This window comes from Cimex lectularius, unplaced genomic scaffold, assembly GCF_000648675.2.
Source record: "Cimex lectularius strain Harlan isolate CLEC.00 unplaced genomic scaffold, Clec_2.1 scaffold42, whole genome shotgun sequence".
Classification (NCBI taxonomy): domain Eukaryota; kingdom Metazoa; phylum Arthropoda; class Insecta; order Hemiptera; family Cimicidae; genus Cimex; species Cimex lectularius.
The window spans coordinates 545,027-571,131 of NW_019392754.1; the positions used below are offsets into that span (position 1 = coordinate 545,027).

A 26,105-nucleotide genomic window follows, 5' to 3' on the forward strand; every position below is an offset into this window, starting at 1 on the left:
ATCCCATTTTTTTCTATTTCCGACCTGGCTTACATCAGATCACAGTGGTTGAATAAACGTCTCACTGGCTTATACACCTATGTTAATAAATCATGAACTTGCCTTTAACGAAAAAATATATGCCCAATGAAAAAGTACAAGAAAAAGTAAATATATTAATACCAATGGTGTATAATCTAGTCTAGCTAGGGTAGCTTTAAAGCCCAGCAAATACTAGCATAAAAAAGAACCATAATTCCTGAAAGTTTGTTAATTTCAATAAAAAACTTTTATGTTGTACATATAATTTTTCTGACAATTTCATTGTTTTAATTACACAATTTTTTGTGTTTATTGTCTAATCTCATAAAACTGATAATAAAAATTCCGTGCAATCACGGGAAAAAGAAACCCCCCACCACTTCCAACGCTCGCTGGAGTGAGATAGGCCACAACTGGTACTCAGCATAATTCAGTCTAGCAAGGGTAGCTTTAATGCCCAGCAAATACTAGCATAAAAAAAAAACAATAATTCCTGAGTTTGTTAATTTCAATAAAAAACTTTTATGTTGTACATATAATTTTTCTGACAATTTTTTCAATTGTTTTAAATACACAATTTTTGTGTTTATTGTCTAATCTCTTAAAATTGATAATAAAAATTCCGTGCAATCACGGGAAAAAGAAACCCCCACCATTTCCAACACTCGCTGGAGTGAGATAGGCCACATCTGACACTCAGCATAATTCAGTCTAGCAAGGGTAGCTTTAATACCCAGCAAATACTAACATAAAAAAAGAACCATAATTTATGAAAGTTTGTTTATTTCAATAAAAAACTTTTATGTTGCTAAATATTGCACATATAATTTTTCTGACAATTTCATTGTTTTAATTACACAACTTTTTGTGTTTATTATCTAATCTCATAAAACTGATAATAAAAATTCCGTGCAATCATAGGAAAAAGAAACCCCCCCACACCACTTCCAACACTCGCTGGAGTGAGATAGGCCACATCTGGAACTCAGCATAAGCCAATTTTTTTCTCTTTTCTGAATCTGCCAATGTGGCGATTATACAGTAATCCAGGTCTTTAGATTTAAAAACAATGTTTATTAACGGCTTGAAATTCAAAATGAAGTATCTAAGCCAAAGCCTTTTTTTTGCTATAAAAAAAATCTGAAATTCTAAAAAGAAATCTGAGATCTTCAGTTTAATTGATCTAGCTGATAGTTTAAAAATATGGGTGACTTGTCAATAAGATTGACTCCTCTTGCATAACTGAGTCATAACGATTTTTGGTAATTCTCAATTTGCTTACGTGACGTGCAGTTGAATTAATGTTATTATTTCAAATCTTGTTTTTACAAAGGAAAAAATCGCATGTTGAAATTCTTAGTGGATTTATTTACAGACAGCACGAATGGTCGAACGTCAAACAAAATATATAACTCTCTTCTACATTATTATGTAATTTAACTGAAAAAATTGCTAGTATGGTTTTGAGATAGGATAGAGATCAGTAGTCTGAGAATTGTAATACAAAAATTACATCACAAATTAGAGCTGAAGGTTGTGAACTTTGAGTCCGAGAGCACTCCTAGTCACTGTTTGGATTCGAATGGAAGAAGTGGTTGGATTTTTCCAATTTCGCCAGTTTCCCCTAGCCCACGCCTACCCTTATAACCATGGATCTGTGCTCTTACTACTGTCTCACTGATCTCCGGCACGAAATCTACGATGGACCGTTGAAGGTATATTTTTTCACGAAAGGTTCGCCGGAATGAACGAACTCCTCGAGCGTTTTTATATCGGAGACACGTTCAGGATTGGCGCTATCTGAGTATTCGAGATAAAATAGATATAGTTTTATCTCTTTCAGCAGTTTAACACGAAAATTTCCCAGCTCTTGTGGTGTTGTGTCATTTGCCGGGATTTACTTACAACTAGAATAAACGGGGAGTTGAAATGAGAAGTTTGTGGCATGGGCGTATTGAGCCGAAGGTCGTGGGTTCAAATCCCGCTCGTGATACTAACTTTTCCATCTCAACCAAGACTTTATAATTAATTTAAAAAAAGAATATAATGTATATTTTGCATTTAAATAATACAGCATTTGCTAATTTGAATGTGCCAAAAATATCAATGAAAGGCAATTCTTTTGTTTTATTTTTTATAAACTATACATCAAAATATTTGAAGTAAAAGTATGTATTTTCATAAAATCCTTTTTAATATTTGTAAGCTGATTGCTAGTTTTCTGAGAATAAACCAATTAAAGAAGTGCAATGCTTTACCTTTTATTTAAAAAAATCTTCAGAAGGTAAAAGTGATTGGTTAATTTGTGCTAGTTCAGTTCTGTATATGCATGCACATAATCACTCAATTTGGTGATATCATGTTCAAGATCAGACCGCAGGCTTATCTATTCTCCGTCAAAGTTAGGGGGTGTCAACAAGTGGATCATTTCAGCCCCCAACACTTGGTTTAAGTACAGTTCTAAAATCAGGTGGCTCTGTATAGATCCAAGGAATGACACCCTTCAATTAAGTGGGAGACATCTAGCCTTCTTTCTCTATATTCATTCATGGATTCGTACACTGGCTTTGGTCCAAAATTAACTATCTGTATGTCAACCGAGGTGAAAGTGAATCGGCAGTAATTCGGCAAAACAAATTATAAATGAGTTAATCAATATTTGCTTAGAGGTCATAATTGACCATATTAATTATTCCAATAAATTATTCTTTGTATCTAAGGTTTTTGGTTGAGATGAAAAATTATTGTCACGAGCGGGATGAAGTCACAAAAGCTCAAGTGGTTAGAGCAGCGGTGTATTGAGCCAAAGGTCGAGGGTTCGCATCCCGCTCATGACACTAATTTTTCATCTCAACCAAAAACCTTAGATAAAAAGAATAATTCAACTCTTATTTGCACAAGATGAAAGTGCAGTGTTGTAGATGTAAAATTTATTTACTAATGTAAAAAAATATTGCATTTTGAAGATGAAATGTGCCTTTTTTGCAACTTATTTTTCATATTTGCTTCTGCAGCATTTTTTTTTTTTTTTTTTTTTTTGTGGGGGAGGGGGTAGATTTATTTTTCGTCGATAAGACTATCCTTTTTGTCTTCTTTATTACATTTTATTTTTGCTGTATTCTTTAATATTGCTGTCATTTATATTTTGCCGTTGTCTGTCTAACGAGGACTGTCCTGTCGATGACCCCGTTTGGTCGAAGTGAAGCCCTTCGAGGTCTTCCCTTGGCTTCTAAAAACAAATTTCAGAAGTCTTACAGGGTAGAGCTTATTCAACGGTTTCAATGACAATTGAGGCTTTCTCCGGTTCCTTTTTTTGTGTTTTATAGGTATTTCTAATTAAATGTATTATCTAGGTTTTTTAATTATTATTTCCCCCCTAAAAAAAGTAATACAAATAATTTTTAAAGACATTTGACAGCTAACATAAAATTGAACTGTTACTGTATATAAGTAGTATAGTTGGTTTTATTATATATATATTTTTTTAAAGTAGTGGCATCACCTTATTCAGCAGAACTGCTGGAAAGAAATATGGTTTTAAACTTAAAAAGAGAGCGTACTATTTTTTTTAAGCCAATAAGAAAATAATGAGCATGTATTCATTTTATGTGTATTTCTTTATATGCAAATATAAATATGCAAACTAATATTCAATTTAAAAATTTTCATTCAATTTGCATATTTTGTCCGCTGGATGGAAAAACATTGAATCTATGTAACCTAACCCTAAACTAACCCTATACTAGCCCCAACCTAATCCTAAACAAACCCCAATCTGACTCTAGACTAGTCCCTACCTGAAATAAATTAGCCTCAACACAAACCTAAACTAACCCTAAACTATCATATATTAACCCCAACCTAACCCTCAAATAACCCTAACCTAATCCTCAACTAGCCCCAACCTAATCCTAAACTAACCTCAATCTGACCCTAGACTAGTCCCTATCTGAAATAAATTAGCCTCAACACAAACCTAAACTAACCCTAACCTTATCATAAATTAACCCCAACCTAACCCTCAAATAACCCTAACCTAATCCTCAACTAACCCTAACCTAATCCTCAACTAGCCCCAACCTAACCCTAAACTATCCTCAACCAAAAACTAAACTGAACCCAAACCTAACCCAAAACCTACCCCTACTAAACCCCCAATCTATGTTTACTTCCCAGTAATGCGAAAATAGTCACACACAAAAAATTATGCGTCAGCCCAAATAGATGTCCATGTTAATATATAAATTTATTTACATTACATGTCAGGATGTTACATATAATTATTAAAATAGATTAATTTAATTTATGATGTTATTAAAATGAAATATCTTTTACAGTAATAATCATTAGTAAGTTACAATTTTTTACGTGGATAGAATATGCAAATGTATTTTTGCATGTAGTTTGCTGTTTATTTTGTATGTTAATATTTAAACAAAATAATCTATATTTTAATTTTTATTGGTGTATTTATTAACCACATGTACAAAGCCAAGCTTGATTTTCAAGTTGTTAAACTACACTTTAGGTGGTTTTTTCTTGTCATGTAATTTTTTAAGTATTCATAAATATGCAAGGTATCCATGTGACGATTTAATGTTGAGAAAGTTTGCTCGTTCTGTAATTCATACTGGGCTTCTTGTTTGCAGTTCCTCGACATCGGGGATCTTATGACAGTCCCCGAAGACTATACAGCCAAAGAGATACAAACTGGTGTTTGGTGGAGGCAGCTGGTGGCAGGTGCTGTGGCTGGCGCAGTGTCAAGAACTTGTACAGCCCCTTTAGATAGGATAAAGACCTTCCTGCAAGTAAGTGACTTCAAATTTACTGAAATTGTTACCAAAAGATACAATAATTTCTTTATAAAAACAATTTGTTTGATTCAAATTGTGCGAAATAGTTTGAAATTTTATTATTTACTGCCAGTGAAAATTAGTTTGAAATTTGGTAATCATTTTGGTCTGCCTACCCTCACTGTGTTTTACAAACACTTAGACACACTGAAGATGGTCTAGATTTCTGATCATTTGGGTCTGCCAGACGCGTTTCGGTGTTTCGCCATTAAAAAAGTGGTTAGAGATATAAGTAGGCCAATGCAAGATAAAAAACGCAATGCGTAAGATGGTGAGAAGCCAAAATGCGTTTGACGAATCAAGGAGAGAGGATAGGCAGGCCAAAATGGCTCGAAATGACTATACTTAGTGTTCATAACCTTGCAGATCTTGAGAAAATCTAAAAAATGTTTATATCAGTTTAAATAATCTACTGAATTACATGTAGATGATACAAAATCAAAATTACGCCTTGTCTTTCTTCAGATTTCATTACTATCGAAAATAAATATAGTTATCATTTCCTGGTTCACTGTAAAGTGATTATTTTCGATCAGTTAAAAAAGTAAAAGTTGGCCAATCTTTGAGTGGATGAACTTTACTGTATTCTTTAATGTTCTTTTATTCACGAAAAAAAGAGCCGTAAATCACTTAAGACAGTCCCAGTAAAGCGATCATTTTCGATCAATTCTTAAAAAGTAGTTTAGTCGTTACAATCATATCGGTCTATAGACCAACCCAGCAAGGATAGGCAGACCAAAATGATCAGTAACAACCAAATTTCAGGTTCATCACCCTGCATTCAACCTGGAGAAATCTCACAAAAAATAGTTTGTTAGTTAATATATTGTATTAATGTTTTTTTTTGTTTAATTTCTTTTTTTAATTTTAATTCAGGTACATGGTTCAAAGGGTTCAATGACGATGAAGTCATGTTGGGTCCATATGCTTAATGAAGGTGGTATTATGTCGCTCTGGAGGGGTAATGGAATCAATGTAACAAAAATAGCCCCCGAAAGTGCTCTGAAGTTTTTTTTCTATGAGAAAATCAAAGCTGTCATTAGGAAAAAAAATCAAAGAAAGGAGTTAGCCATCCAGGAACGGTTTGTAGCAGGTTCACTAGCCGGAGCTCTTAGTCAGACTACGATATACCCTTTAGAAGTAAGTTTTTTGATATTTTCATTTATTTGTAACTTTTGGTAATTTTTTTTCTCTCTCTTGTAGGTTTTGAAAACTAGGCTAGCATTAAGGAACACGGGGGAGTATTCTGGTGTGTATGACGCACTGAAAAAAATCATCCATCGGGAAGGAATTAAGGCTTTTTACAAGGGTTATGTGCCCAACATTCTAGGAATTTTACCATATGCCGGCATCGATCTTGCTGTTTACGAGGTAAGTTGACAAAATGATTTTTATTTTTAATTTTTTTTTTAATCTTTAAAATTTTTTTTAGACCCTTAAAAACGCATATATTCTTCAATTTGCAAAGAAGACTGATCAACCTCCGAATGCGTTAGTTCTTTTAAGTTGTGGCACTGCCTCTAGTACGTGCGGTCAGGCGTTCAGCTATCCCTTGGCATTAGTCAGGACTCGGTTGCAAGCACAAGGTGCCTATTTATTCCATTAAAAATGCATTCATTTTTTTTTTTTAAATTTATAAAATAATGATTATTTGTATTGTCTAGGACCTGGAACGCAACCTGACACGATGATCACTATGATACAAGAAATTCTAAAGAAGGACGGATTTCTCGGAATGTACAGAGGGATAGGTGTAAATTTTCTCAAAGTAGCCCCATCGGTCGGAATAAGTTATATAGTCTATGAAAAAATGCGAGTCGTCCTGGGGCTCGACAACATGACATAAACTGAAGGAGTGTTAATTTTTTTGTAGATCCACGAAGATTCTGTGATATTTAATAACTAGGATATTTATCTGGTCTTATGGTTTCACCCATTAGGTCGTTTTATTTGTATAATAACGCAAAAATGTTCCTTCCTCGTGACATGGACGTCGCGCATCTGTAAAATATACTTTTAACAACAGTTTCAATTAATTTTATGATTTAATTTTTTTTTTACAATAGACAAATTATATAATTTATATTTTGTTTTGACCTTTGGAATATATGTTCATGACAACCGCAGAAGTAGCAAAAAACATTTTTAGTAATCATATTTTAAATGATGGTTTGATAAATATCCATCAACAACGAAGTAGAACTAGTTGTTGAACATGTGATGTCATTTTAGTGATTATTAAAAAAAAATTATACAGACAAAGTAATTTTACTTGCTACAACTGAGGTTTTTGTTTTTTAAAATGAAATTTAGATATAATGATTTTTTTTTCTTTTGTTTTGCAAATATATGCATATTCAGACTATGTCTGTTGGCTGTGGGCAAATATATATAAAATAGCAACAGTTGTAAGGGTAAGCATTCCAAAAAGAAAAGAAAAACTAGGTAGGTAGATAAAGATTAAGATAGGAATGGTGTGCGAGTGAGAGTGTGCATGAGAAATTGATTGATTAGAACGAAAAATACCATTAGATCATTATTTATAATGCATTTCTGAATTTTGAAAAGTACTTAAAACCCAAATTGTTGGTCTATTTTATCTTTGTTTATAGTACATGCAATGTTGTACAAAATACTGCATGTACAATTTACCAATTTATTGATTTTAAAATTATGTTGTTATTTTATTTTGCATTTCTATAGGACAGTATTTATAACGATTTTATATATATGTTTTTCAATAGTTTTTTTTTGTTTATATGTTGCTTAGGATTTTCTAAATTTATTCCAAGTGTCATTTATTTTCTCATTTTATTTATAAACCTCTTTCCTTTATTTATTATTATATTTATTGTAAAAAATACGTGTAGATTTTTTATTTTCAAAGAAAATCTTATGCAATATTTTGTTTTTGTGTAAGTTATTTCTTACCTCCATAAAAAAATTGTTTTCCCAAAATTTCTTCCAATTTTAAGAATGTTAAAACACAATTGTTTTTTAAGTCAGAAAGGAGACGTTGTGATAAAGAGTCTAACTCGACAGAAATTTTAAAAATTAAATAAACCAGATTTTAAAAAGTTCTCTATACTGCTTTACATATTAATATTTTATGTATTAATTACTATTGCGAATATTTACTGATCTATTAGGATAGTGTTTAAAATAAAATTAAATTAAACAAAAAACTGTCCATTTTATGGTTGTGCTGGAATAGTAATTATACAAGCTTGTACAAAAGCACCGTGCGATACTAGCCGAGGCGAATATTTCATGAATTAGACATTTTGAGTACTAGATTTAATGGAAATGATTAGAATTAAATTCTTTCAACTTTTTTTTTATTTAGTTTTTAATCTGATTCATTGGTGCTAAAGAATAGTGTGATACTAGTCGATCAAATAAGCATCCAATGTGATTTTCTGTTTTTCACGTTTGAAAGAAGAAAAAAAAATTCCTGAAATATACCGAAAATTTTATTTTGTACTTAATTTTCATTTTGTTTAAATAAATTAATATTAAATGTTAATTTGACTTGAGTTGACAATTATGCCAATGAACTGTTTATTATTTTTATAACATTTAAATTGTTGTAAATTTATTAAATTCGATTATCAATTGTTATCGTTTTGATTTATGTAAAATATAAATATTCAAAATGTATCGCTACGCTTTAAGTGTACTCTCTAAGTGTACTTAATGAAATTTTTTATTGAATCACCTCTACATAAAAATGTTTATGAATATTAATTATACAACCTACGAAGAATATTTTACATTTAATGCTCTCTTCTGCTAATTATACTATTGGTCTTTTTAAAAAACCTATATTGAATAATTGGTACTTAGAGTAAGAACACAAGCTTATTCAAACACATTTTACAATAAACATTTGCATACTTATTACAAGAGAATAAGTTGTTTAATGTTGTTTTTTCTCCCAATATTCGAGGTGATTTTTTTTTTCATTGTTTATCCTATAAAATAAAAAAAATTGTCCTACCACTGCATGCCCACTTCTCGATAGAGTACACGATATTTATTTCAGGAATTGTTATTGTAAATTTCTTTATTGTGATTTCATCAGATCGAATCAGCTGACGCTATTATTACCTTATAAAAAAAATGTTAATAATACATTTGATATAATAAAAATATATACAATGTGTTGTGTATATTAATATATTATATGAAACTTGAAACTGTTATTAGCAACCAGTTATGTCTTGTTAAAAATAAAAGTAATATAAATATTATGCTGTTTTTTTTTTCTTTTTCTTTACGGTAACCTCAAATAAGCTATTGCATATAAATTCAAAACTAGATCTAGAGTAGCTGGCCCAACCAGTGACGACACGCAGACCAAAATAGTTGGTAATGATAATTCTCACATTTAAAAAAATGCCTTTCCACATAACAAATTGGTTCTTTGATTTTCTAAAATGGGTAATAAAATAATTAATTTTTTTATGGTATCATGTACAGATTTTATGTACATTTATCATTCAAGTTTGACTGTTATTGGTTATTGAGCAATTAAAGTATATATAAAGAAAAAAATAAATAGAAATTTTTAAAAATAATTTTGTTTGCATTTTGCTTATTTTTCACAGTGTCTGTAATAGGAGGGGACACAGGTGGTCAAAATGAAATTTTAAAATTTAACAAAAAGACTGATCTCCAGCATAAAAAATCGGAAAAATTATACCATCATCTTATACTGTAATGTGTGGTGGTTAGTGATCGTTAATCGATAATTATTCAGAAATCGTGAGATGCGGTCTGGTGTGATGTAGGTTTCAGAAAAACATTTTCTTTATCGTGCCAACGTTTCGATCTTTATTTAGATCATCTTCAGGGCTTGGGATTTATAAACATTGTTTACATTTAACAAACACATTTAGGATGTGGAAAAGTGAATTTATACAATACAAAATATATTTTTTATATTCAATCAAAGTATTTCTACTCACTCAAAGTGTTTGTCTTCTGTGTAATTGTGCCATTCTTGCGTGTCGTGTTGAGAGTGCCAGTGAGATTTTGCTGTTTTATGTTTATATACGTTGGATTTTGAAGGAGTGGGGAAGGAAGTCAGTATAGAAAAGACATTTTTGTGTAAGGCGTCGGCTTCTTTGAGGTGAAAAGAGCCGACGAAGGGAAACAATGTGTTGGTAATGGTTCGGCCAGATTATCCTTTCAGGATTATATAGAAAGGGATAAATAGGAAAAGGAAAGCTGAATTGTTGGACAATTAGACTAAGAAAAATATTTGATGTGTGGAATGTAATGTGATGATATATGTATGTTATCTATATTGAATTTGATTAATGATATTGGTGTAGCTGCGACTGAGTTTACATGTATCTGTTCTGTAATTGATGCTGTGTTTATCTCTGTTGATATAAACTATTTCTAAGAAATTACGTTTATGTTTGTTTTGTTCTGTATGTAATATTTTTGGATTTTTGAGGTCGAAATTGTGTTGGTGTTCAAAATGGTGGGTAGCAAGTGCTGTAGGATTTTGCTTGGGTTTTTTGCAATCATAGATTGCTTTACTCTCTTGTCCAGATATTGGGATGTAAATCAATTCAAAATCCAACGTATATAAACATAAAACAACAAAATCTCACTGGCACTCTCAACCCGACACGCAAGAATTGCACAATTACACAGAAGACAAGCACTTTGAGTGAGTAGAAATACTTTGATTGAATATAAAAAATATATTTTGCATTGTATAAATTCACTTTTCCACATCCTAAATGTATTTGTTAAATATAAGCAATGTTTGTAAATCCCAGGCCCTGAAGATGATCTCAATAAAGATCGAAATGTTGGCACAATAAAGAAAATGTTTTTCATCACACCAGTCCGCATCTCACGATTTCAACATAATTAAACCACTTGCTGAAATTTATGCTGGGGGAGGTTAGTCTTTTTATGACTAAATAATACCAATCTTCACCAACATTAATAATTAGAAGAAATAAAGCCATCCGCTAGAGATTGCCTAGCAAATAATCATAATTCATAGATCAAGTAGACAAGTGGCTATGGCATCCGACTAGTGGTTCTGGTTTTGAATTTTGACAAAACTCATGGAATTTCAATCGAAAATAACAAGAAAAAAGTTTTGTAACTTGGTTTACCTGGTACCTCGTCCACGATAATGGGTAGTCAGCATTGAAGCCTTCCTTTATAACTCTTAATTACTTTTAATGCTAAATCAAGCTTTTAACTGGCAGTACATACATTATTAAAATTTTATTGTATTTGAATGAAAAATATCCTCGAAGATTTTATATGACTGTATGGTATGCAAAATAGATGCTCGGGGCAGACAAAACAATTTTTTGATTTTTAAATTTTATTTTGATGAGTTTTGACACTACCCTATTTCAGACAGTGTGAAAAAGGAGCAAAATTCTCCGAAAAGTGTGTGTAGTGAATAAAACGGAAAACATTTGAGGTTTAGTCAACCTTTATTTTGATCTACCTAATGCATATCGCCTGGTAGGCAGCATTTTGCCTTGCTGGATCAGTGAGGATGAGCTGTGGACAACCGTACATATAATATTATAAAAAAAATATTGGCAAATATTTTGGAATCTAAGGAACAAAGAAAAACTCAAGGAATTAATTAAGGGAGAACACAAATTAGAAGAAATTTAATTATTTTTTATCAAGTTATTCTTAATTGTACATATGCTCAATTAATTACACACAATTTTTTTCAAAATGAATTTCTTGACCTACAGTGGCTTCAATCACCCGTGCCACAAATTTCTCATTTCAACTCCCCGTTTATTCCAGTTGTAATCAAATCTTGTCAAGGGTTCGAATCCTGCAAAAATTAATTGAGTACTCAGATGAAGGTTCATTTTGATGTCAATCACAATAAATTTAACAAAACATCACCTTGGGCAAAATAAAATATCCAATTTGCTTTAAAGTTTTTGGAGACACTCGCCGATGACAGATAGTTATCATTTTTATTTTTTTTATTTCAGAGTTGTCATTCAAAAGGGGAAAAGAAGAATAGGAAGTCTTGAGATTTTTCGGACACTTCCACACCGGTAATGCTAAATTAAAGTTATCCACTAACTTTATTTTAGATTCACATTCTGCTTTTTTATCCTCAGCAAACGTTGATGGCTGTATCTCTATTTGTCCAAATATCTTCATGGCAGACTGTCATCAAAACCTGCCTGGTACTTGATAAGTTAATGAGGAATGATACAAACAAAATTGGAGAAATGACAACTGGAGGAATTTTTAAAATAAAAATTCATAAAATGACAAAAATTTAACAAATCTAGGAAATATGTCATAATTTAAAATTTTTATACACCTCAAAATAATTTTAATATGAATTTTCGTCGTTCGCGCCTTAAATAATTGCGATACAGTTTTGCCGAACGTGACTGTGTTGCGGGTTTAGTATGTCCGATCGCCGTTTTCGTAAACGGATAATAAATTCGTCCATAATTAATAAAATGGTTTTGTCCAAATTAAGCATCTCTGGTCCGTCTATTCTCGCTCTTTTTTTCAATTTATCTTTCAAACTAGTGAAGGTTATTACACTAAACATTAAAATGTATTAACATTTTCATAGAATGATCCTCAGAATTGTAACTCCTTAATTTACACGTCGTTTTAATATATTTTTTGCTCTGTAAACCAAAGCAATTTCAAATATTTTCTCTGGGAATTTCATCTTGGTGACATTGCCATTTCTGATAAAGAGCTGGAAATTCCATCCACTTGTAATAGACTAGATTTGTATATATTTGTACATACATAAATTAATCAAAGCTTCACGGTTTTTAACATTTAATAATTGAGACTTTGTCTAAAAAGTAATAAGAAAAGTAAATTGCTAAGGAAAACTGAGGGAAAAAAGACGGACAGATAAGATTTGTTTTAGATTTTTAATTAACTTTTCAATATTATGTATTTTTTCCTGTTGTCTTAATTATATTTTGAAGACGCCTCGACATACTTTCTAGTCTGGAAAGTCACTTTCCTGGAGGTTAGCCTATTCTTCACTAAGAGTCCTTTCAAAATTGTGAAGTGTATCAGGAAGTGATGGACGTGTTCTTGTTCGTCTTTTGAGGTTATTCCATAAATGTTCGATGGGGTTCAAATCTGGAGAACGGGCTGGCCAGGCAAAGGTCTTTGGGGGGTCATCCTGGGTGAAAATCCAAATTATGAACATGGGCAATAAATTTCCTCAACTGAATTTTTTCTTATTATTTAATAATTTTGTTAAACAATTTCACTTTATTAAATATTTACTTCTGTGTCAGTAATCAATATTTTTGTTATTTAGTTTGATGCCCATATTTAAAAGATAATTATAACAATTAATTAAGGTTTTTAGTTGAGACGAAAAAAAGCTAATGGCACAAGAGGGATTCGAACCCACGACCTTCGGCACGACGCTGCTGCTCTACCACCTGAGCTATCGTGACCTCGATCCACTCGGACATCAACTCCACATCTCAACCCCACCTTATGAGTTTGCCATTTTTCATCTCAACAAAAACGTTAATTAATTGTAATGTATTAATTGGTCAAGTGGACCACGAAATTAGTGAAGATAATTATAACATCAGAAAAAAATGAACAGTTTATTATTTTTACTTTATCAATCAATATAATTTTGATAAGTAATTATTTTCTAAATTTATGTATATATCTTATAATAATTTAACTATTCATTTCTACAGCTAATATACAATAATAAATGTGATCTTTTTTATGTATATTCATAAGAATCATTGTTTTTACTTACTTTCCTACTTTATATATAATATTATTTGACACTGAAGTAATTTTTTTCTATGGTTTTGCTTTTATGTCGTTATATTTTATATATCATTACAATTCTATTTATAAATTGAATGTATGTCGTATATATATATATATATATATGACAAGCAAAAAATTCCGCCCACTTGTCCCCCCAATTTGATTTGTATATATTTTTATATATTAATCAAAGTTTCACTCTTTTTAACGTTTAATAATTGAGACTTTATCTAAAAAAGTAAAAATACGTAAAAAAACACTGACAGATAAAATTTTGTTTTAATTTTGTTTTAAGATTTTAATCAACATTTCAATATAGCGTATTTCCTCCTCTTGCCTTAATTACATCTCGAAGACGCCTCGGCATACTTTCTACAAGTCTGGAAATGGAGGTTAGCCCATTCTTCACGAAGAGAGCTTTCAAGATCGTGGAGTGTGTCAGGAATTAAGGAATGTGCTCTTATTCGTCGTTTGAGGTTATCCCGTAAATGGTTGATGGTACACAAGTCTGGAGAATGGGCTGGTCAGGATAAGACCCGGATGTTATGCTGTTGGAGGTTGTTGTACTATGCGAGCGACATTGGACGGGCATTATCGTGCATTAGAATAGGATTGTCACTGATTTCATCAAGGATTGGCAACGCATGATGTTCCCAAATTTCATCCACATAGCGAGTGGCCGCCAAAGACCATCCAAAAACAACAGTCAATTCTGTGCGACTCTCCTTGAAATTCCCGCCCATACCAACACTGAGTTACATTGAAAAGATCGGCTCTGGGAAAAATTACAGGCTTCGTACCTTTCATTTCGCCTTCTCCACACTATTTCACGCCCACCTGGAGATCGTAGAGCAAATCTACACTCAACTGTAAAAAATACAGCAGACCAATCGTCCAAAGACCAATGGCTGTGTTCTCGAGCAAATACGAGCTGTGCACTTCTGTGTGTTCTGGTCGATTCTGGTCGGGGTGAAAAGCCATCAGTCCACCTCGAACTTCCTGGAGCTGACGAATCGCTTGAACAACAGTAAGGTGCCGGTTTCGCTCTCAAAGTGAAAAAAACGGTCATCCTGTGGTTCTGTTACCCTAGGGCGTTCACAACCGGGTCTTCTATGGTAGGACCCAGTTCTTCAAAAATGTCTAACGGCATCATGCAGAATTTTGTAAGGAACTCCGATGGCAATAGCCACACCTGATGGAACGTCCATCATCAATAAGTGCCACATCACGCGTAACATCCTCATTACTAAGTGACATTTCTAAGATTAAAAATAGAAATTAAGAAAACAAAGATAAAAACTAAGCAGTTTATTGCTTCAGAATTCAAATGAGGTTGAATAAACATTTTAAATTCCGTAAAAAGTAAACATTGAAAAATCCTTCATACTGGTTTTGAACTAAGGATTAAGTGTATTTACCTCTAATTGATATGCCCAATTTAAAACATGGCATAAACAAAGATTTATTGGTAAAAACAATGGGAAAATTAAAGGCAGAATTTTCTTTTGCCGAGAAAATGAAAAAAAAAAATTAGGTGGAATTTACGCCTTTCAGCGTACATATCAACTATTAATAATTAGATTTTTTTCTTTCCAATTGATTCCAACATCTTGATATTTTGAATTATTTGGCCCCTTGGGTTTCAAATTATCGAGAGTCGACTGTATTCATAAAAAATATAATGTTGTTTTATTTTTCATTACCAATTAAATAAATTACCTGTTTAATGCAATGCAATTAGGGAATCCAAGAATCCTTGAGGGGGGAAAAACGATAATTTTTTAAGTAAATTTTTTTTGATTAGATATATCAGACATATCGAGAATTAAGGAAAACAAGGCAAAGTTTACCAGTGGCCGGGTGTGTGTGTATATGTGTGTGTCCGTGTCTGTTTGAACTAATTATTTATCTGAAGATTAGGTGGGAAGGCTAATCAAGGTAAATGCCAGTTAGCAATGAGATCCTGACTAGTACAGACTACCTACTCAAGCCTGTCACATTGAAAATTTTGCCTTTTCTAGATCTGTGATTATTACTATATTCAATATTGATTCTAGTTAAGTGTAGGGCAAATACGGTTTAACTGTAACTAGAATGACGTACAAAACATGGAAAGATGCTTTTCAAAAAGGTAATTTAAATATTAGCTTTTTTTAAATTTTATCCTAAGTATATAATTTTAATTTGTTTATCGGATTATATGTATTTTTTTGTATTATAGTACACATTGCTTGTTTTATCATGCTTTATGATACACTAAATGTATTATAATTTATTATATTAAACATTTGAACAATTATACAATTTATCAAATTGAAGAGGAGTAAGGATAATTTAAAATATTTTAATTAAAAGAAAACAGTCAGATGATCTAAGTTTTTCTTTTTTTATGGAAAATAATTATGCGTGCTTCGAGAACTAGTTATATAGAAAATGTTTGTTTAAAATTTTTATTATCATAGTGTGGTTATAAAAAAAAATTAAAAAAATGAAATTGGATCTATGAGTAAACCATGATTGGATTGCCTAGCCTGACACAAGAAATTGTCATTCCAGACGGCAATTTTTCAGCACTGAAGTAGAATAAAAATTAATTTTAGAATCAAATCTTGCTTGCAGTTGAATAAAAAAGACTCAAGACAATGACCCAAAAAAAAAATAAATAAATAAATAAAAAAATAAAAAATAGTCTGTATGCACAAAAATAATTTTATTATGATCCAATGTGGCGTTCATATTATGTATGTGTAAAATTTTGTATGTAAATACAAAATGTTCATTCATTTAAAAATTCTTCCTTACTTGCTCACTGAATATGGTTCAAACCCTAAATTATTTTAAATATTATAAACAAAAAATATTCTCTGATACTGATCAAAATATTTATTGTCTTTTAAAGGCTAAACTATTTTTAAGATTATTAGTAAATTTGGTGTTTACATAAATGTTTGGTAATTTTTTTTAAATTTAATACTCAAAATTATTAAAAAATAAAAATAATTTAAAAAATGAATATTCCAAAAACAATCAAGAAATATTGTAAACAGAGAAGAGGAGAAATTACCCAGGAGTACATTAAAAGTGGCATAAATTTCAGATTTTATAGATAAACAATCAAAAACATGATGATAGCCAATTGGATGTCCAAAGAGGCCCCGACCCCATTTTTTAAAATGCACCATGTTCGTCAAATTTGTAAACCAAATTTACACCTTGGATTTAAGGAAACTTGGCACAAACCCAAATCGTAATCTGAGATAAGGCCCTCCAAATCCCTCCAAAAGCCTATGTTTCATAACAAAGTATATTGATAAAATAGTAAATAAAAAAAGGTTTACATAAATGGTCAAGTTAGTCGGATTGTCGAAAAATTATTGACTGAGGGTTATGCAAAATGGAAAGTGAGCCCTTCGCCCTCCTAAATGCAAACAAGTAAATTGAAAACAAAGATTAAACTAATCCTAAGCAATAGAAGATATAGTCTTATCTTAAAGATTAACATATTAAATTATAAAATCTTTTATTAGTGTTTGTGGCCTTTCTTTTGCTGTAATTTTATTGACAGCAGGTAACGTTTTGAAAGAAAATTTCTATTACATATTTGCATTTTGCATAAAAAATAATTTAATCAATTGGTTCTGGCTGGGGTGCTTGAAAAGAAAAAAAATTAAAATAAAAAGTTTTAAACTTTGAGTGATGTAAACAATTTCACTGAAGATTATGGAAAGAATGCCAGATGGTTTTTTCAAAAGTGTTGGGTTTTTGTTTTTCATACAAAATAAATATCACACAGCAATTATATAATGAATGCTAAATTGTTTATTATCAAATTTCAAAGACATTTAAAAAAAAACCTTAAATGTTTTCCTTAAAAACGGCCACAAAATGGTGGCCTCTTGAACTTTATACTGACTCTCAATAAGATATCTTGGGGAAAACCGTTATTTCAAATATACCAACATTATTAACTTTTTGATTTATTTCTGATTGTTGGGAATAATTTATAAAACCCATTCTCAAGGAGAGGAAAAGAACGAAATAATTTGAATTGTAGGATTTCCTCTAGGGGTCAGCGAATTGTAGTTTGGCCTTTTCCGATCATTTTGGCCTGTTGGACGCTTTTCGGCATTTCACTCAGTCTTGGGTTTGGTGTTGTGTCTCCCCCTTCTTAGAACCCTCACCAATCACTGATACTGAAAAGCTGAAATGGATCAGACACAGGTGATGCACATGTAGTTTGGTCTTTTTCTCGTTTGGCTGACTCGCTTTGGCTTCTCACAGTCTTCAGCCCAAGTTTGTTGTGTTGGCTCTCCCTGCTTATAACCCTGGCCTATTTCACACTGCCTTCACAATAAAAGCACTATTAAAAAAAAAGAAGATTTATTCTCCCAAAGACACCGACACACAATTACTACCTTTCACAACTTTATAATAAAAACTTGACTGCACAAACATCTCTCAAATGCAACACTCTCTTGCTTCTCCCTTCTTATAACCCTGACCAATCACCGATGACAAAAAGCCAACACTTCACTGACAGTCAGAGCTAATTGATCGAATCCAGCAGGTCTGTACCATAAAAACAACTTCATAATTATCATTCAAATCCAACACTCTCTTGCCTCTCCCTACTTAAGGCCTTGACCAATCACCAATATCAAAAAGCTGAAACGGGTCTCACAGATAGAGTTGACATGATATTTATGATTTATTTTATGATCAGCCTTTATGATGTTGGGAAAGGTAAAGATCACAAAGACTGACAGAAAAAAAAAAAAAACCTAGACATTATCCACCCATCTGACAGACTGGTTTCTGTTAGCTTTCAGTTATCTCTGTCTGTCAGATGAATTTCGGTGTTTCACCATTGTTGGTTGGTCAGGGATAAAAGCAGGGAGAGGCAACAAAACAAAGCCAGGGCTGAAGATAGCCAGAAGTTAAAACGCGTTTGTCTGACAAAAATGATCAGAATAGACCAAACTACATTTTCATCACCTTCCTGGTCGCTAGAGGAAATCTCATAATTTAAATTGATCTCTTTTATAATACTCCTGAGAATGAGTTTTATAAATTAGTTTAAATAATCAGAATACAATTTTCTGATTGAGAAAAAGTATAAGTTAAAAATGCTATCATTTGGCCTCCTTTCTATTTATACCATAAAATTTAATAAAATAAATTGAAACTAAACATAACACTGAAATGTTAATTAAAGCCAAGAAATGTAAATATCACATACTATACCAAAAATTTAATTCAGAACTAACGAATAGCTATGTTAATAATAATAAAATTAATGGTATGCTAAAACCCATATTCAGAGTGATGGGAGAACTTCTACAGTTGAATTATCAACCTTGGAGGAGAAATAGGATATTAACATGCTTCATGTGTAACCTAAAGTAGAAGATACAGTCCATTTAAAAAGATAAGATAGTCTATTTTCTTTTCATACACAGAAACAGACTAGATTGTTAAAAAAATCAGACATAAACTACCAAAGGCACAGGGACACACAACCCAACTATCACAACTTTATACAATAAATTGACTCAAAATTCGCCCAGACTCAAGACTACCTTGCTTCTCCCTGCTTATCCGACAAATGATATCAAAAAGCTAAAACCAACTGGCAAACTTAAATGGTTGAAAGTTACCAAATGAACTTGTAGTCATCACCCCACTGAATTCGATCAATTAGCTCTGTCTGTCAGATGCATTTTGGCTTTTCATCATTGGTAGTTGATCCGGGATGTAAGCAGGGAGAGGCAAGAGAGTGTTGGCTCTATGTGATTTTAGTTCAGTTTCATTTTATAAAGTTGTGACAGGTGGGACGAGTGTGTGGTGTCTTGACGGATTATGTCTGCATTTTTTATTGTTTTATTGACTTTATAGAAAAACATCTTGCATCTCCCTGCTAATTGTCCTAACCAATCACCGATGATACGCAGACCATATCTGTGTGTAGGTTTCTTTGGTAGAATATGACTGGTTTTTATCTTATTTCTGAACTCTCACCATTTTATAAAAGAAAATTGACTCTCTTGCCTCTCCTTGCTTATTTCCCTGACAAACTACCACAAGTCAAGCCAAAATGATCATTACGACTAAATCTCTTTTACGATTTACAGCTTGCATCCCTCAGCGTTACATTTTGGGCATAATGGGCTTCCTCGGAATCGCAAACGCATACACCATGCGTGCCTGTCTCAGCATAACGATCACACAAATGGTGAAGAAGCCCAGCATGGACAACTTTGTCACAGACGAAATGACTTGCCCTTGGCCTGACGAAGTTCCAATCTCAATGAATTCACCAGCCTTGGCCACTGTAAGTGAGATGAATAAATTAACAAGTTCGATGTCACACACACAATAATTGAATTAACCCAAATGTCTGCCTCAATAGTTCATATTAGAAATAAAAAACCACCGTTATCTAAAAAATAAAAGAAAATATAGTAAATAAAAACATAATAAAAAAAAAAAAAAAACGTGAATTTTCTTAAAGAGAAATTAATTTGTTTTTTGAAAATAATTGGCCCAAAGGCCCTAGGATACCAAACAAATTAATAAAAGATTATTTTATTAGATACTTTCTTTTACTAGCAAAACTTGTTTTTTTTTTTTTTTTTTTTTTTTTTTAACAATACAGAGCTAAATTTAATGGATGGTAATAACTATTAATAAATAAAAATATAATTAGAAAAAATTTCTAAAATAAAATTGTGCATTGTAATATGGAAAAAATAAGGAGACATCAGATACTTAGTAGAGAAGTCAAAATCTTCAACAATTATTCCCTGAGGATTAGATATAAAAATTAATGATAGATCAGTGGTCATAATTTACATCCTTTTAAGTTCTTAGTTAAATTTATAAGTCACAGCAGATATTTTCAGAGTCAACCCGATGGAGTAATGGAATGACAGAATGGCACACAATTTAGTTAATCAAAATTCGCCTAACTGTATTTTCTTTATTCTGATTTTTATTTTGAAACATTTAAAAAACATATAGGGGAAAGCTCTCAAAAAGAAAAAACCACCAAAACGCTCCCGAAAAGGAATAACCTATGAAACATACATATACATCAACTAACTATAAAAATAGGAGATTCACTAAACAACCAAGAAATAATGTTAGGAACTTTCATAGACATTGAAGGAACATTTGATAACACTCATTTCGAAGTAATGGTCACATTACTACAGTGACAAATTGGCTTCTCTTCTACTCTCTGTTCTCCTTATTTTCTGACAAGAAACATTTTTTATTATGAACTCAAAATAAATTCATCTCTATCAAATTAATTATTGCTTATAGTTCACATAATATTCCTTATATCCAACCTACTACTCAATTATCTTCATTAGACTCTAGTTGTGTTTATTTTAATTTTGTGTTTATTTGTAAGTTAATAAATAATAGAATTGATTGTCCATTATTACTTTTCATTCCTCACATTGATAATATTGTTCATTCTGGTATCAACCGACATCAGAAAATAGTCAATAAACGTATTCAGAAGTTTCCACAAATAGATATATTGAGAAATTCTTTACAAACTGTTAGATTATATCTCCTGGGTATTCAAAATAATTAGATTTTTACTAATGTATTTTCTTAAATTATAATTGGAAGTTTTAATTCTATCATTGCTAATCTCTTAATCCTCTAATTGCTAACACTCTAATCTTTCATAATTGGGCAATATTTTCTCAATTAATTTTCCTTTTTGACCGTTGTTTATTATTATTGTAAAATTTAAGTCTTAGTTTTTTAAATGGCCAAATTTGTATTTTTTTATTGCAAAATGTTTTGTATTTTGGGTATCTGCCCATTTAAATAAATAAAAAATAAAATAAAAAATGTGGTGTACCAGTTGAGGGAAGTTAGTTAGGCTCCTCAATAATTAGGCCCTTTTGCTACACAAGAAAGCTCTACATTTTCTAAATTTTCAAGTTCACACTGTGTTCAACCATGTCAGGGAATTCTTTCATTATTATTTTTTTTCTCGCTAAATTCTTATTATTGCTATTATTATTTCCATTTTTTATTTTTTTGCATTGGGTGATTTATTTCAACTTTACCTACCTTTATTAATCCAAGTGCCAGATTTGTAAAATTTCTATGACCTTTATTCTTGACCCAGAATCTCTCTCTCGCTCTCCCTCTCTCAAATAAATGTGAAAAAGAAAAGCGAGGACGAGAGCTTCCTCGGGGGCGGTGATTGCGTCTAGCAGGTGGACGTTTTCATTATTTACCTACTCTCACAATTCCTGGGTGCCCAAAGACAAACTATATAAAAAATATAAGAAATAAATAAATACATTTCTTTCCACGTCATTGCAGTTATTCTAGTAAAATGTTTTCTCATATTCTCACGGAAGTGCACATCAAACTATATCAATTTTAGTATTTATTATTTTTATGGACAAACATTGATAAAAAAATTATACTATTTAAAATTAAGAAAATTTTCCCAATTTCACTAAGAGAGAAATGTCAACTTTCTTGAAAACATCAATTAATAGAACAATTAGGGCATCGGCAATTTAACACAATAATAGATATTTTTAAAAAACAATTAGTTGTACATTCATTAAAAAAATCATTTTGATTAGACTGACCATTTTGTTAAAATGAAAATTCCATTTTCAAGATGATTGTTCAAAATTCAAATATAAGCCGTATAATTCTTGATTGTTATTATTTTAAAGTATTCAAAATTGTTTGTACAGTCTGGCAATTATGATTGGGATGAAACAACCCAAGGGTTGATCCTTTCTGCATTCTATTACGGGTACCTCATCACACATATTCCTGGTGGACTGCTTGCAGAGCGGTTCGGCGGGAAGCATACGATGGGTTTCGGCATTTTGTCGACAGCAATATTTTCGCTGTTGACACCCTTTGTAGCGGATTATGGAGCAATCCCTATGATCACACTGCGTTTCCTGATGGGCCTCGGAGAAGTATGTTTGAATTTATACATATTGTAAGGATAATTTTTTCTTGTATTTTTTTTTCTTTAGGGAACTACATTTCCAGCGTTAAGTACCCTCTTGGCACAATGGGCACCGCCATTGGAAAGGAGTAAATTGGGCTCGTTGGTTTTTGCAGGTAAGTTCTATAAAATTATTGCCGTCAAATTAATTTAAAAAAAATTAATCCTCCTATTTTTATTTTAAGGTGTTCAAATTGGAACAGTCCTGTCCATTTCCTTAAGTGGTGTTATTATTGAATATACAAGTTGGCCCTATGTTTTTTACATATTTGGAGTAGTCGGGGTGGCTTGGTTTGTAGTCTGGTGCCTTCTTTGCTACAATGATCCAGGTTCACATCCTTTCATCAGTGAAAATGAGAAAGAATATTTGAAAATGACAATAGGGAGGACTGAAAGAAACAAGGTATAACTTTTTCATTAATTCTTAACACATTCTTTAGACAGCCGGGTGCTTAGGGCGACTAATTTGTATTTGCCACGCTAGCAATCCTGGGTTCAAAATTTGGCACAACCATCTCTTTTTACTTGAAATTGTTTGAAAGAAGTATTGTAAAGTGGTTTGACTCCTCAACCACGACACCCAATGGGTAGTTGGACAATAAGTCCTGTTTTACAAGAATAACTTTACTTTATACATTTTTTTAGGAAGGATTCTGCACAAGATTGAACTGTTAAATTTACAGTTTTTTATTAAATGTATAATCTAATAGCTAGTCAATTTATTATAATGTTATTAAAGCTTTATTGTAAGTATAAACCACCTTAGTAGTGTGGCATAGATCTTTTTTTTTCTTATTTCCTGGGCTATCTCCTCCGGCAGAGCGGTCTTATACAGAAAAATGGGTTTAATTAAATAAGCAGCATTCCTGGCTTACAGTTGGATTTATTGCATGCTAGGAAGAAACGTGTTCTCACTGGTCGTAGATCTTAAAGGCGGTGGATTGCTGGAGATCTTTTTTCAGATGAACTCCTGGACAGGACTTAATCTCCAAACTCGCAATCAGACTCTGGTCTTAGGTGACTGATCTCACCCAACTGAACTCAGGCTCATTGACTCTCAGATTCAGACTTTCACTCTAACTCAAATTCTCTCTCCATCTCAGTCCAACTATGGTGGTCAAACTCAGACTCTCACTACTCTCCCCACATCTGACTCCAGCTCTGACTGATGGCCTCTGACCCATGAGTCTGTGTACGTGAACTTCAATGCTGATACCTTGCCCCGTGGATAAGCTAGATTTCCAGGCCTCGGATGAGGTGTGACAGTAGTTATACATAATCAAGCTTGATGAAACTGATTTATTGTTATAATAATTAGCATTGAGAAAACTGGTAAATAATATATATATATTTTTTTAATTTTTGTCCAGGATCTTGGTGGCACGCCTTGGAAAGCGATTTTAACATCTGCCCCAATTTGGGCTTTGGTGATCGGAGAAATTGGTCATGATTTTGGCCTCCTTATGATGGTTTCAGATTTGCCCAAATATATGAGCGATGTGATGCATTTTAAAATTGGAGAGGTAGGATCACACTTCGCACTGTGAATTTAGAAGTAAAAATTAAATTGTTTAAATTATTCCATTTTTTTAAACGCAGAATGGAGGACTGTCAGCATTGCCATACCTTGTCATGTGGTTGGCCTCCCTCTTTCTTGGATATTTTGCTGACCTTATATTGTCCAAGAATTGGATGGATATAACATTGTTGAGAAAAACACTAGCAACACTTGGTATAAATTTGTTCGTTATTAATGACAAGAAAATAATTAAGCAACTTTCATGATTTCCTTTCTTGAATTATTGTTTTTTCAGGAGCAATAGGGCCTGCTGTAGGATGCATTATGGCGTCGTATGCAGGGTGTAATAAACCTGCAGTCGTGACGCTTTTTACCGTAGGGATGGGATTCATGGGATTTTGTTATTCCAGCCTAAGAGTAAATGGACTTGACATCTCGCCGAATTACGCAGGAACAATTATGGCAATCGTTAACGGGATGGGATCGATTTCTGGGATGGTCGGTCCCATCCTGGTCGGCTACTTAACACCAAATGTAATTTCAGAATTTATAAATTTTTTCAATACCATATTGAGATTTTTTGTTTTGTTTTTTTCAGAGGACTTTAACAGAGTGGAGACAAGTGTTTTGGGTAATGGTCGCAATGCTCGTCGGTACTAATTTTATATACGTATTTTATGGAACGGCGAAAACTGCAAAATGGAACGACCCAAAGTCAAATAAGAATTCTGAGGAAGATAAAGCCAACAAAATGGAAATTGATAAGGATATGTCAAGCCAAAATCAACAATATCCCTATGAAAAGTGTTGAACACCAAAGAAAAACAAGTTTTCATGATTTGACGCTGTCAATTCTTTTCTTTTACCCAGCTCACAATATGGAATTGTGATGTAAAAATTGTCCTTAGTAAATTTTTACAAAATAGGACAAATTATGGATAATTGAAGAGTGAGGACAATTAACTGTTTAAAAGAATTTGTACTCTTGTTATGCCAGGTTGGGTAACAATAATTCTAGTCTGTTATAAACAGTAAAATTACTAAATACTGAAATCTCTTTGTCCATAAAACATTTATAGTATTTAGATAATAAAGACTGCCCCTTCAAAGACAATATTGATGTCTTTAAATGCAGAAAGTTTAATTATAATGTAACAATTAGGAATTTTATCTGAAACATGTAGGGTATAAAAAGGTTTATTATTAATAAGGATATAATTAAACTTCTAGTGGTTATTACTCAATGATTTTGGTCACTTTAAAAAAATAAAAATCTTTGTAGAAAGAAAAATGATATCTTAATTATATTTAACTGTATACTTTTTAAATTCAACAAGCATTTCTGACTGCTTAAAAATTGAATAATATTATGTTTTGTAAATAAAAAATATTTTTTAGAATTATTATTGTTATTATTATGAACACATTTCAAATATTAAATATAGTGCATGTTACAATTAATTAATGTTTTTAGTTGAGATGAAAAAAAGTTAATGGCACGAGCGGGATTCGAACCCACGATCTTCGGCTAGATACGCCGCTGCTCTACCACTTGAGCTATCGTGACCTCGATCCACTCAGACACCAACTTCCCATCTCAACCCCACCTTTCGAATTTTTTGCCACTTTTCAAAGGATAAGGAAGATAGGAAGTTGATGTCCGAGTGGATCGAGGTCACGATAGCTCAAGTGGTAGAGCGGCGGCGTATCTAGCTGAAGATCGTGGGTTCGAATCCCGCTCGTGCCATTAACTTTTTTTCATCTCAACTAAAAACATTAATTAATTGTAATGTATTAATTGGTCAAGCGGACTACGAAATTAGTGAATGAAAATAGTGCATGTTGTTTATCACCACCCTAAGTCGGTTTTTGCCATAAAAATCTTGGCATC

At 32.1% G+C, this 26,105-nt stretch overlaps 2 protein-coding genes across 3 annotated transcripts in view; both read left to right on the forward strand.

Annotated features, from left to right (window-relative positions):
• LOC106673871 (calcium-binding mitochondrial carrier protein SCaMC-1-B) overlaps nucleotides 1–7,309 on the forward strand; it is a 43,116-nt gene extending 35,807 nt beyond the window's left edge. Inside the window, exons 6-10 of one of the 2 annotated variants that reach the window (XM_024227298.1) lie at nucleotides 4,671–4,829; nucleotides 5,751–6,014; nucleotides 6,078–6,245; nucleotides 6,307–6,460; nucleotides 6,539–7,309. In XM_024227298.1, coding sequence (XP_024083066.1) covers nucleotides 4,671–4,829; nucleotides 5,751–6,014; nucleotides 6,078–6,245; nucleotides 6,307–6,460; nucleotides 6,539–6,720 — 927 coding nt within the window. In that variant the 3' untranslated portion in view covers nucleotides 6,721–7,309. The remainder of the gene's footprint in view (nucleotides 1–4,670; nucleotides 4,830–5,750; nucleotides 6,015–6,077; nucleotides 6,246–6,306; nucleotides 6,461–6,538) is intronic. The other variant, XM_014406232.2, reaches the window with a different exon arrangement.
• An 8,314-nt stretch (nucleotides 7,310–15,623) lies between these two features.
• LOC106673879 (sialin-like) lies at nucleotides 15,624–25,543 on the forward strand. The gene is made up of 9 exons (XM_014406252.2): nucleotides 15,624–15,816; nucleotides 19,817–20,016; nucleotides 22,430–22,663; nucleotides 22,724–22,811; nucleotides 22,881–23,098; nucleotides 24,066–24,218; nucleotides 24,295–24,427; nucleotides 24,510–24,748; nucleotides 24,813–25,543. Exons 1-9 carry the CDS (start codon nucleotides 15,780–15,782, stop codon nucleotides 25,023–25,025), a joined length of 1,515 nt encoding a protein of 504 aa, XP_014261738.1. The 5' UTR covers nucleotides 15,624–15,779; the 3' UTR covers nucleotides 25,026–25,543.
• The last annotated feature ends 562 nt before the right edge of the window (nucleotides 25,544–26,105 follow it).